Source organism: Pteropus vampyrus, unplaced genomic scaffold, assembly GCF_000151845.1.
Source record: "Pteropus vampyrus isolate Shadow unplaced genomic scaffold, Pvam_2.0 Scaffold94, whole genome shotgun sequence".
Classification (NCBI taxonomy): domain Eukaryota; kingdom Metazoa; phylum Chordata; class Mammalia; order Chiroptera; family Pteropodidae; genus Pteropus; species Pteropus vampyrus.
This window is the reverse complement of record NW_011888875.1, coordinates 1,997,602-2,010,372: the sequence shown is the minus strand read 5'-3', so window position 1 is coordinate 2,010,372 and position 12,771 is coordinate 1,997,602. Positions and strand designations below refer to the sequence as shown.

The 12,771-nt window shown below is 39.3% G+C and overlaps 1 protein-coding gene across 1 annotated transcript in view; it reads right to left on the bottom strand.

Annotated features, from left to right (window-relative positions):
• DNAH5 (dynein axonemal heavy chain 5) overlaps positions 1–12,771 on the bottom strand; it is a 223,620-nt gene that overhangs the window by 149,214 nt on the left and 61,635 nt on the right. Inside the window, exons 23-29 of the mRNA XM_023532947.1 lie at positions 8,910–9,111; positions 8,117–8,352; positions 5,818–6,036; positions 4,118–4,180; positions 3,574–3,812; positions 2,621–2,861; positions 255–454 (exon numbers count right to left, since the gene is read on the bottom strand). Of these exons, the coding sequence (XP_023388715.1) occupies positions 255–454; positions 2,621–2,861; positions 3,574–3,812; positions 4,118–4,180; positions 5,818–6,036; positions 8,117–8,352; positions 8,910–9,111 (1,400 nt within the window). The remainder of the gene's footprint in view (positions 1–254; positions 455–2,620; positions 2,862–3,573; positions 3,813–4,117; positions 4,181–5,817; positions 6,037–8,116; positions 8,353–8,909; positions 9,112–12,771) is intronic.

Below are 12,771 nucleotides of genomic sequence, written 5' to 3'. Positions count from 1 at the left end.
CCACAAGATCCAGGTGGCTGATTACATGCTGCATTATTTCGTCCAACTGATGGTCTCAGACGCATTCCACAAGCAAAGGATAATGAAATAAAAACAGTATTACGCACGCTCTGCCAAAGGCTAGAATTAAAACAAGTATTGTCAATATTGAGTAAATTGTATGAGACAGTGTTGCATTTTTTTAAAATCAAATTCCCTTGAAACGTTTGCTATTATGGTTCTCCAAGCCCCAGAAAGAGATGATGTTTTCCTACCTGTTGCTCAGCAGGGAGCCCAGTGCCACCAAGCTGTCCTCCATGCTGGCAATGACTTCCGAGGTGCTGTCTCCTCGCAAGAGGAGTTCTCCACGGGTTTTAAAGCTGCCAAATGTGAACGTTTTGCTGTCCCACTCGTTAATCACCTGCTTCAGTTTATGCTCAATGTCTCTCTCTTTCACGGCGCTAATGCAGATGTCCTATTAAAATGGCAAGCGCTCATTTATTCACGTGAAAGTCACACATCCTTCCTGAACAGTCTAGGTTCTTCGCTCTCTGATTCACATGGATCTATAAACATTCATATTTCCAGATCTAAATAGCGATATAATAAGTGGCGTTTGTGTACGTAGACAGAGATTGGGGAATAGAGATGGAGACAGAGACAGTACTAAATAACAGAGCCTTCATTTGTAAAAATTTCCCACCAAATTATTCCAGAAAGATAATGGAAAAAAATATGCAACAGTGGAATATTATTCGACCATAAGAAAAAAGGAAATCCTGCCATTTATAACAACATAGATGGACCTTGAGGACATTTGGTTAAGAAAAATAAGTAAGACAGAGAAAGACAAATACTATATGGCATCCTTTATATTTGGAATCTAAAAAACCGAACTAGAAAAAACAGAGAGTGGAATGGTGGTTACCAGGAGCTGGTGAGGGAAGGGGAGATCGTGTTTACGGTCCAAACTTGTAACTAGTAGATAAATAAGTCCTGGAGATCTAACGCACAATCCAGAGATTATAGACAACAAAACTGTATTATAAACATTAAACTTACTAAGAGGCTAGATCTTAACTATTCTCACTCCAGGAAGAAATAATAATCATATGATGAAACAGAGGTGTTCTAAGGCTGCAATGTAATTGGAATACAAATGTATCAAATCAGTATGCTGTACACCTTAAGCGTACATAAACTTATATGTCAAGTATATCGAAATTTTAGATTTGATAAAAAATATGCAAGAACCTTATAGATTTTGAAACTTTAAACAAAGACTCAAAGTTTAATGTGTCTCTGATTTTAACTCTAAAGTCAAATCGGTCCAGTGCAAGGGGAAGGAATTAGCAGAAACCTGATTTCTTCCCAACTCTCCTCTGCAGCGTTATCTTCTCCTGGACCATGAGTCAAGTCCGGTCCTTACCCTCTTCTCAAATTACACCCCCTCTCTGGGTGAGCTCGTCTGTACCCGCACACTTACTAACCCTTTCCCTCCAGGCAAGACATATCTATCTGCCTACCGGATGTCTCTGTTTGGATATATCAAGGGAACCCCAAACACAACTAGTAAAATAGCAAACTCAAATGCCCCAAATCAAGCTCACAATCGTTGTACCTTGTCACTCAGCCTGATTCCCTTCCAACATTCCCTAGCTCAGTGATAAGCACCATCATCCATCTAGATCTCTCAACAAATCTAGGATTAATCCTCGGCTTCACCCCTTGTTTCTCCTCCCGCATTCCCTCCATCGCCAAATTCTACCCAGTTTTATCTCCTAAAGATCTCTTCAATCTTTTCACTCCTCCCTGGCTTCACCACCTGCTCCCTCATCCAACACACCATGATCTCTTGCTGGGATATTCTTAAAACCTCCCGAATGATTTTCCTATCATCTCTCCTTGCCCTCCTCCAATCTTTTCTCCACACAGCTACCTACTACTAAAGAGCAAGCTTTACGAAATGCAAATCTAACCATGGCATCCTCTGCTCAAAACGCATCTCCCAGGTGGTTCCCCATTGCTCCAAAAACCCAAATCAACAGAATGTTCTAGCCTCTCTCCACCTCCCATCCTCAGTTGTCTTCTCTCTCCCCCACCCCCATCGCCCACACCTACTCTGGCCTTTTTCTGGTCCCCCGAACACACCTCAGACCCTTCACACATGCTTTTCCATCTGCCTGGCATTGGCTTTTTTGCACTTTCCAATCTCCTTTCCGAGGCCCGAGCCCCAACACACACGTATAGTCCCTTCACCCAGCAAGTCATGTGCATGCACCCCCTCTACCTTTTTGGCCCTTCCCCCTATCTCTCAGACAGATCAGACCCCTTTACTGTAGAATCTCTGTAGAGCAACACCCTTTTCTTCCAATGGTATCTACCACGGCTTATAACTATAACTTTATTTGTATAGATATTTAATTAAACAAATTATTGGATGAGCTATGAATGCAGAAATGCAACCCCATTTGTCACATAAACATTCGTTGAAGGAATTAATGGCTGAAAGCCAGGAAGAGAGTTCTGATGGCCCTGGCATGGTTTACTGATCCAACATTCCACAATGTAGAAATACCATCAAATAAATCCCATGAGACCTTCCAATCTCCCACCACGGCATACTGTCTATCGTCTGTACCTCTATTTCCTCTTTGTATTTCAGAAGAGGTGCCTCCATGATGTTTCTTAACTTAAAAGTTTCATTCCCCACATCCAGACTATGCCCAGTGAGAGCGGCTATCCTTTCCCAGTGCCTGCCCATCATGGCCTTGCTGGCCATATGCTCCAGCAACGGGCAACACTCGCTGAAATCATCAATGGTGCTCTTCAGATCCAGAAAAGCCTGCCAGTCCTTCGAGGCCCGGGGCAGCTTCCGACACCTGCAACAGGAAGCCAACATGGAAGCCCATTCACATAGGAGCCCAGGAGTCTCCAGTCCAAGAGTGTCTGCCAGCATTTCTATCAAAAATGGTCGATCTGAATATCTATCACATTTTTAAATCCCATAAGTCAGACGACGTCTGTTAATATAATGTACTTTTATATCACATACAAGTACTCCTCCCAATCAGGAAAGAAATTATTTCAATCCTTCATAATAATTAACTAGATAAAATGCATTATTTTAAAGAATAGAGGTAAATCCCAGGTCAATCTTTGTACTAAGTACAAAGCTGTATCAGGCTGTTAACCAAAAAATACAACCAATGATCATCCATTTTCTTTGGGTTCAGTACTTTATTTAAAGGATGGAGAAAATATGGGGCTCTTGCTTTTATCCCAGGAAATCATCCAACATAAACTTCAGATGTTTGATAAGTATTAATATAAATAGAGATCAGCTCCCTCCAAGATGTAGAAAAGCTTCTGACAAGATTCATCCAGGTTTAAAGGATGTGCTTGTCTCTCCATGTACACACGCTGGGGTAATTAATAAGTAGCACTTGACAAGGGTGATGTCTAATGGACAAGAGCAATGCAGCACGATGTGCTTTCGAAACATCTAGACTGAGAAGAGAACTTGACAGCAAACAGAGAAGAAAGCATTTGAGGTTCCACAGCTCTGGGCATATTAAGCATTTAATTTCTCACCTGTTCTGGAACTCTAAAAGTTCACTGTTGATTTTTTCAATATTCACTTCTGACCACGGGATGTCGTGATAGCCATTGACGGTTTCTATGACACTGTTGTACAGAGTGTATATTTTCTGGAGAAGATTTAGTTGCTTCTTTATTTCGAGAAGCTGAGGATACTGGGTAACTGGCAGACCAAAAAGCTCCTCTCCCCCGGTATAGGTGATGTATTTTCGGTAGATATTATCAAATTGATTCTAATAAAAATGCAAATGAAAACTCGCCAAACATATTTACGCGTTAATAAACATGCAAATAAAAAAGACACAAATTGGCATACATATATGATCTGTGAGCACATGTAAATAGAAATACTAACTGAGTATAATTAACTGCATAGCAACCAACTCCAATTTTAACTATACTAAATCATATTTTTTAAATGTAAGTACACACTATATTCCATGATAAGACTTTCTATGTTAAGGGAGGAGGGCAGTATGTGTTTAAAATACATTAAGGTTTTAGTTGTTTAGAAGGTCATAGAAATTAAAAAGATTACCTGAAACATGATCAGCCTATCACTGGCTTCCTGGGGTTTCAAGTCACTAGCCATTGGGCCATTCTGAAACAAAAAGTTAAAACAAATATAAAATAGAATGAAGTGTTTGTATGTAAATTTCATGAGCTCAAAATATTTGAATATCGAAGTTAGCTTTCGTGCACAGCACATGTAAAATAAAAGACAGTTTTTTGTTTACAAAAATAGGACTTGGGAAAGTGACTCATTTGGAAATATTTTCCAGTCGATCTACAAGTTAATGCCACAATGTCCATATGTCGAGAAATTTTGAAAATTAAAAATACGTAGCATTCATTTCTTAGGTGGCAAAGCAAAGAGTCAATAAGTACTCTCTAAGAAGCACATATAATCTCTGGCTTTGAACTAAAATACTAATGCCACAAAACTCACAGATTTCACCATTCTAATATCTATTTGTAAAGTGACCTGTAATTTTGACATTCCAATCGGGTTCTCCTACATCAGAACGCCTCAAACGTGTGGGTTTCTGTGCTTTCTTCAGCCATGGAGGTAGTGCAGGAATCCAACCAACCACCTAACAAGATTAACCTACTTTGTGGTTTGGTGTACTGCTCGTTAATAGATACAGATTCTACCCTACTGTACGCTCTACGTATTTCCCTTCTTAACGTTATAATTGGCTAGAAATAGGTCTTGTTACACAATATATCCCAAGCAGAAGATTCTGCACTGAAAACTCAAAAATCTTTGATTAAATATGAACTCCATCTGTCCTGTCCATGTTTGTGTCTTCAGCACCAAGGACAGTACCTGGCACATGCTGGGTGCTCTACATTATTGTGGGACTACTGAATGAATGCTGTGGAAAGATGAATGGTGTAACTACACATAAAGAGTGTTTGTCTACACGAATTTAGAAAGCTATCAAACAACTTCAGTAAAAGACCAAAGATACAATATGAACTGTCCTTTTAAATTTCCCATTTCCTGTTGAAATTATTCTGGATGAACCGTAAGGGGAAAAGACTGTGAATGGGAGATGCCTTTGCTCCCATGAGATGAAGCTCCCATTCCCAAGGACTTTCGTTATATTTGATACACAATCTTTAAACAACTACGTTTTGCATCCACACCCTCATATTCCCAGTTACGATGTCTGGATGCGAAAGCGGAGCAGGGAATAAGGCTGACAGGGAAAAGTGGAATCATTTGAAATACAGTGTTGGGGGAGAGCTGTGTGGATACCCTGGATGTCCAGGAAGACGACGAGTGGGTCCTAAAGCAAATTAAGCCCGAGACATCGCTGGAGGCAAACATGACCAAACTGCAGCTGTCCTGCTTCAGGCTCATCGTGAGAGGGCAGGAGTCTTTGGAAAAGACAAGAATGCTGGGAAAAACAGAAGACAGCAGGACAAGAAGAAGACCAGATATGAGATGGTTTGATTCTGTAAGAGAAGCCGTGGGCGTGAGTCTGCAGGAGCTGAGCAGGCCTGGTGGGGACAGGACTCTGTGGACATCACTCATTCCTAGGGTGGCCAGGAGTCGGAGCCGACTCAACAGCACATCACACACACAGACACAGACATAGACACACACACACACACACACACACAGACACACACACACACACACACACACACATACACAGGCGCATACATTTTTTGCATACTTTATTCATTCCTCACCAACAATACACACAGAGAAAGCTAGAGCCGTACCAAATCATAGTCCAAGTAGAACTGGTGACAGTCTCGGACAAAGACCTCCACGGTACTAATAAGCTCTTTCCTGAAACTGGGCTGTAGGGAGACTAACTCATTCTGAACTTCACTGGCATGAACCAGAAGCTTCTCCCACGCATAACGCAGAGTATCAACTTTGTCCATCTCTTCCTTCGCTATCAGAAGGCCGTATTTGTTAAGCAGGGCATAGGATTCCTGTGCAAAAGAAAAAAATTGAGATTTCTGTCAGTCAGATGCATAAATCTACACACAGTCACTCATTGAAGCATTAGAAAAGATCATCACAATAGGGAAACCGGCCAGAAAGTTCTAGTTACTCTCCTTGCAAACTGTAAAAGTTGAAGTAAGCAACTGAACCCCTAAGCTTCATTTCCTCATTTGTAAAACAGGAAGATCCTCTGGCTGTTTCACAGGTTTCCCGTGACTATCAAAAAATATCATTTTAAATGCATTTTGAAAACTGAAAATCATTATACAAACAAAAGATATTTTTACTTAGGCCCCTAAATTGTATTTGAATATTACAAAATTATACCGAGTAAATGAAAAACATAAAACATTTAACTGCTAGTTTGACAATAACAAAATAAATCAGGGTGTTAACTCTATCCCATTTCACATTTTTAGTAAGAGCTTCCAAAATGAAGACACCGAGGGTGCTCTGGAATCAGAGCCTGGGCCACGTCAATGCCCCTAGGATGCAAAATCCTGCACTACTCTCTTGGCTAGATTTATGAGGTAGAGGTTGGTTTTCATGAGAAAGGATTTTCCTTAAATATCCCTGGCCCCTTCTGCTACCACTGCTCCTCCCCACAGAGGTAGAATGGATATCTGATTGTTACTATGGGGAAAAAAATTGTTGCTCTGGACAAGTATAGCCCACTGTGTCTCTCCATCTTTCTTCTTCTTGCCTTTGATTGGCAGCCCCATCCAAAAAGAAGTAGAGCAGGATTATAGAGAGACCTGTAGCTTTCCAATGCTGCCTCTGATGGATGAGCAAGTCTTATTCTGGGGTTCAGTAGTCACAAGCGCACAGTGGGCGTGTGTAGGGTGGGGAATGGGGTGGGGTCTAATGGGAATATGGGAGTTATACACTAAATCATGTCTTCTGAATAATAAAGATTGTATTTCGATCTTGACTACTTGACTACAGTTTTTGTCATAACTCTCAGGTTGGGAAAAACAGGGTCGGTAGTTTCAGGGGCTCCTCTTCACTCCCCAGGGACTCCCCTGGCCCTACACAAAGTGGGGGCTTTTTCCTGGTGTTTCAATTCCCAGGAATCACATGGTGGACCATGTGGTTTCCCTGACCCAGCACAGGAGAAATACAAATGTGCAGTCGTCTGCACCATTTTCACAGTAATTTGAAATTTTCCAAAAGTCAAAGAGGAATCCAGGAAATTTTTGAGACTCGAGTGTGATCCTGAGCATAAGAGTTTAAGCCCAGACATTCAAGTTATGGTGTGAGAAAAAGATAATGTTTTTATGTCTGGAATTGTTTTAATGCTACGATTTTACTTGTCTCATTTAAAATGATAAATAGTGACCCATTCCTGATAAAACATTTTCATTTAGAAAAGATAATATAAAAGCAATGTGCAACATTAATCAAATTGCATAATTTCTTTGACCCTCAGTTTCCTTGTGTGTAAAGTGGGAGTTGCAGTAAGGATTAAGTGAGTTAAGGCAGAGTTAATACATGACTGTACACGGTTAGTGACCCATCCGGGTCCTGTTTACCAGCTGATATTGGCATCCCCAACTGCTGGCTGGAGGGATCAAGCTACCTTCTTCCCTGAAAAACTGTCCTCAGCTTAATAGTAGCTTTTTTTACAGGGAGAGTATGGTCAATGACCAACAGACTTGGGGGTATAAAGGGCAGTCCCTATTGCCGCAAGGTGGGACCAACTGTGTGGTATGACTCATACTCCAGAGGTTCCAGTGGGATTGGGCCGTAGTCAGTCTACAGCTGAGATGACATCATCACTTAGGTCCCCACAACCCGACCTCATCCTTTCCTGTTTCCCTTTCTCTCATGAACACTCATCAATAAATCACTTGTACACAAATCCTTATCTCAGGCTCTGCTCTTAAGGACCGTAATGACATGGAAGGGACCAGAACTGGCCCACAGAAAGCACCGTATGAGGGTTAGACATCACATTGTTCTTAGGTTTGGCATCCGGTAACTCCACTCCAGACATGGTCTACATTTCAGCTAATATGACCCAACATGCGGAGATACTTCCATAACGAACAAATTATTTTCAGTTACCTCGATAGGTCCTACTTGAAAGTCAATGGGAATTTGCTGCTCCTTGATTTCCTTCAGTGCTGCCATAGCAATCCGAATATCATCTAGGTCTTTAATTGGCCGATTCAGTTTCTTATTGAATTCTTCAACAAGGGTAAAAATGTTTTCCATCTCACTCCTGTATTTTTTGTTACAGTGACGGCCGATGACAACCACCCAGGCCTTGGTCTCGGCAGTCAAGGTAAACTTCAAGTCAGCTGTAAAACCCAAATGTCCACAGTTCAGTTTGAAAAACTTGAACCAGTATGAGACGACACAGTACGACACGGTACAGATGTTTGACAGTAAACACTTTGCTTTTTGTAGCCCTCGAACACATGAAAAAAAATCAAACTAGAAAACAATTAGTTTTTCCCTAATCATTATAATTTATTTTAAAAAACTTGTTTTCCAACAATTGAAAAAATGCTAAAAAAAAAAAAGAAAAAAAAGTACATAGCGAAACCACTGGAGATAAGCCTCAAGTTTGTTACCGTTATTTATTAAAGGGTAAATTTTAAACCCAAATATAACATCCCCTTTCTCTGAAATAGCATTTATTTTCAAGGTTTAGCAGCACAGTGTTCAAAATGGTCCACAATAATTATGCAGAAGGGAATTAAAAATAAATCTACAAATTGGTGTTAAAGCCTGAGGCCCACAGGAGTGGAGTCAATCTTTAAGATAGCTAGAACTCTCTGGAACACTAATGTAAGTAAAGAGACAGAACAATACTGCCGAATCTTTATGGCTGTCTAAAAGAAAACGAACCAACCTGTGTATAGAGCGATGGGACCCACACAGATATATTCAGGCTCAGCATTGATTTTTTGCTCTAGGTTTCGGAAATAGAGAATCTGGGATTCAAATTCAGAAAGCGAGGGGTTTTTCATAATAAACATCATAGCGGTTTCTTCTTTCTCCTTTTGCCAAATGTGATTGTAGCATTTGAAGCAATCCATGGATGCAATAACATCCTAGGATACAAATAACAGACCTGTGTTGAGGAGGAAGGGTCAGAACCGGCATCACGCTGTCAGGAAACATTTGACAATACCTGGCGGTTCCCATGGATTCATTAAAATGTTTAATTAGTGAACGGTGTGATTGGCTGGAAATGCCACAGAACTAGGACTATGTACAATCGTGTAAACAGTAACCCAGGACTAGCAATAGTGAAACTAGGACACCCCTAGCCAAAAGAAGTAGGGGACAGTTTCTAGAAACTGGAAAAACACAGAGCCCATGAAGACTCTCGTGGACAAGGCACTCCTGACTGGAGCTAAACTTTAGGTCAAAAACCACAGCTCAAAATCATGCCACAGGGAGTGCAGCGGGGAAAAAAGTTCTCTGAGGTCACTCTTTGGCCCCACCCCTCAGTTCTCCTCCAAGACTCTAATTGGTAGAATCCACGAGAAGCCTCAGTGGAAACCTATTGACTTGTTCCCTAAGTCAGAGAGTAGAGACTAAACCCAGAGGGGCTCAAACCCCACTGAAAGACTGCCCGGGTTGCATGAAATGTATAAATTCATCGGAGAAGTACTGACATCTGTGTGACATTAAATCTTCCCATCCTGGAGCATGGTGTTTCCAAATCTTTCTATCTTCTTTTTAATTCCTTGTTAAGTTTTAGAATAATCTACATAGAGACTCCACATACTTCTTAGCATGTATGTATATACATATACATATATATGTATATTTACATATATATACACATACATATACACACACACACACACCCCTAGGTATTTTTCACTATTTTTATAACGGGCTATAGATGGCATTTACATTTTAAAAAACTGATTTTTTAACAAGCAGTCCTGTTTGCTACAAACTGTGCTTCTATAAGATGAACTGACTCACTAGCAGATGATAACCAGGGAATGAAGTCAGTGTAATGGGGAGGTCACATGACATAAAATGTTATTTTTCCCAGCCCTCTGTTCTGTTGTAGCTAAAGCAGCAAGCCGCGAAGGGGCACGATTCTGTGACACGCCCTCTCTACCTCTTCTTTCTCTGGGCCTTTTTAATGCCTGCTTTGTTTTGAGAACGTTCTTTGCAGTTCGACCTGCCGTTTGTATATTTTATCCTTGTTTCCGTAACTCAGCAGCTTCGATTGTTTCTTATACCACCTTCTACCAAGCCTCTTGCACCTTTTGATGAAAAGTTCCATACTTATTCGAGTGTTATTAAAGAGGTTAATATTTTACGATGATTGTTATTGTTTTTATTGTTTTTACTGTGGTTACAAAATTTCTTAGGTTTCGTGTGTCTGCCTCATTCCTGTTTTCCTCATAATCCTTATTGTATTAAATGTGCAACTTTGCAAAACAGGATTTTCAGGAACACATTTACTGCATTACAGAAGAAACGCCTACAATTATCTTTCAACTGACTACTAACTTAATTTTCACCAGGCTATATTATTTTTCAGATTAGCCTCTTGGATTTACTTGGTAAATAATCATACCATCAACAAATAAATAAAGATTTGTCTCCTCATTTATAATGTTTATATGTCTTGGGATTCGATTTATTCTATTGGCTTATAATTTCAAAGTTATATCTGCATGCAAAAAATTTTGTAAACTGAGACCGAATTAAAAAGGTAATTACTTTAAAAAAAAATAGAGCATTACAAACGGCATCCTAAGTGGTCTAATTATGTTAAATAAATCACACCAACCTGCACCAAAACAATAAGTAGTTTCACTCTGACTCCCGTTATGTAGCTAAAACGTGCCTCTGAGTCTCACGTTTAATGGGTGCTGAGATTTCCCACCCATTAAAGCGCAGAAAGCTAAGCCTGCCACTGCTTGTCCCAACCACAATGTGTCCCCGAAATGTTGACATAAATACCCAGAATGCACTACGATAGCAGATAAGACATATTCACAAAGTTTGAGGGTTTGGAGAATAAATTACAGATGATCAAAGACCCTTGGATATAGGTAGAAATTGCAGAACCCTGAGTTATTTCAACATCCAAGTTTATAATATTAAGATATATTCAAACTAAATAAGTTTTAGACTCTCACTTATTTTATCTCGAAGTGTCAGTCTTTATTAAATTGGTACTTTCTGGAGTGGAGATAAAAGGAAAAATTATGTGAACTACGTATGTAGAACTGTTCTCCTTCAGACGTTTCTTCCCCCAAGGTTATTTTCATTGTTTGGTCCAGCTAGCTCATCATTTCAAACCAAGCAATGTTATAAGTTAATGACCAGCTAATGAAAGAGCTGGATATATGTCAGGTTTACATTAGAATCCAATCTGCTATGGCAAGAGGAAAGGGGCTGGTTGCTAGGATGTTCTGTGGTTGAGGGAAAGCCATTCGGAGGGTCTGTAGCTGTGGAGGGCTGGCCATGGCTAGCATTATGACCACGCATGCGTATTTTCTTCCAGAAACAATCTGGCCATCCTATCAATGCGGAAGATGTCCTTCGAGTTATTCTAAATGCCAACCCTTTCTATTATTTGAAGGAAGACTAAGAACTGTACACATCCTTCATAACATAAAAGTAAATACAACAAAAATGACACAGAGATAAGTATTTTGTTGCCAGCATTATGTTACTATTACTATGTCTTACCCTTAGCTTTTCATAATAGAGGCTGCTTATATTCAGAGAAAGTAATGTATCTTATCATTGATGTATTTCACTGTATTTTCCATGATTGCTAAAACATTGGAAAATATATCTGAATGCTTATTATCATTATAGAATACTCTACTTAGCTTGATCATTTAGTATAGAGCTTGATAAACAAAGCACGAGACAAATATTTGTTAAATTAAATTACGTGAACACTGCCCTTAGAACAAAATTAAATACAGGAACTTCAATATATTAAGAAAAGAAAATTGAAAATGCATAAATGCAAAAGCTTCCAGTCCCCTCGGGGACACATTAAAATTAAACTTAATATTTCCTCATATGGTTACGGCAATGGTAGCCTTTCAAAATGCTTTCAAACAAATAAAATAATTCTATCAAAACTAAGTAATAGAAAAGATGTATTTACTGAGTGATGACTATTCCCTCAACACATTTTTAAAGAGGCAACAGATCTTAGCAGCAATATAGATGTGAATATGGATTTATTTAAGTAGAAATTGACTTCAGACTTTTGAATCTTTTTGGCCACAAGAACGGATTTGTCTGAATAAAAAAGGAAAATCTGAGAAAAGAGCAGGTGGGAAATAAAAAAGTTAACCCGACTTTACATCTATGCCCAGTGCAAGTTTGTATTTATAATACTAATATTTTCTTTACTTTCGGTATTACCTGATTTCCACATGGCAATATACATAAATTTTCATCTGATATGTTTTAAGATTCCCCTGACTATACAAATATGAAAAGTCGACTGTAAATCTTATTCTCTTTCAAATGTACTAGTATCACTGATTCTCTATGAAGTGAATTATACCACCAATCTGACTGGTGGTTTGAGACACATCGAACTTTTTAACGCTCAGATTTATTTATACTAAATAAATAAATAGGTTGAAGGCATTAAACAGAACATAATATAAAACATAGGAATAATAGTTCTCTTTTATCTTGCAATCGAGAATGAAAAATCTTTAGTTAAACAAACATGTGCTGAGAATGCACAAGATGCCCTA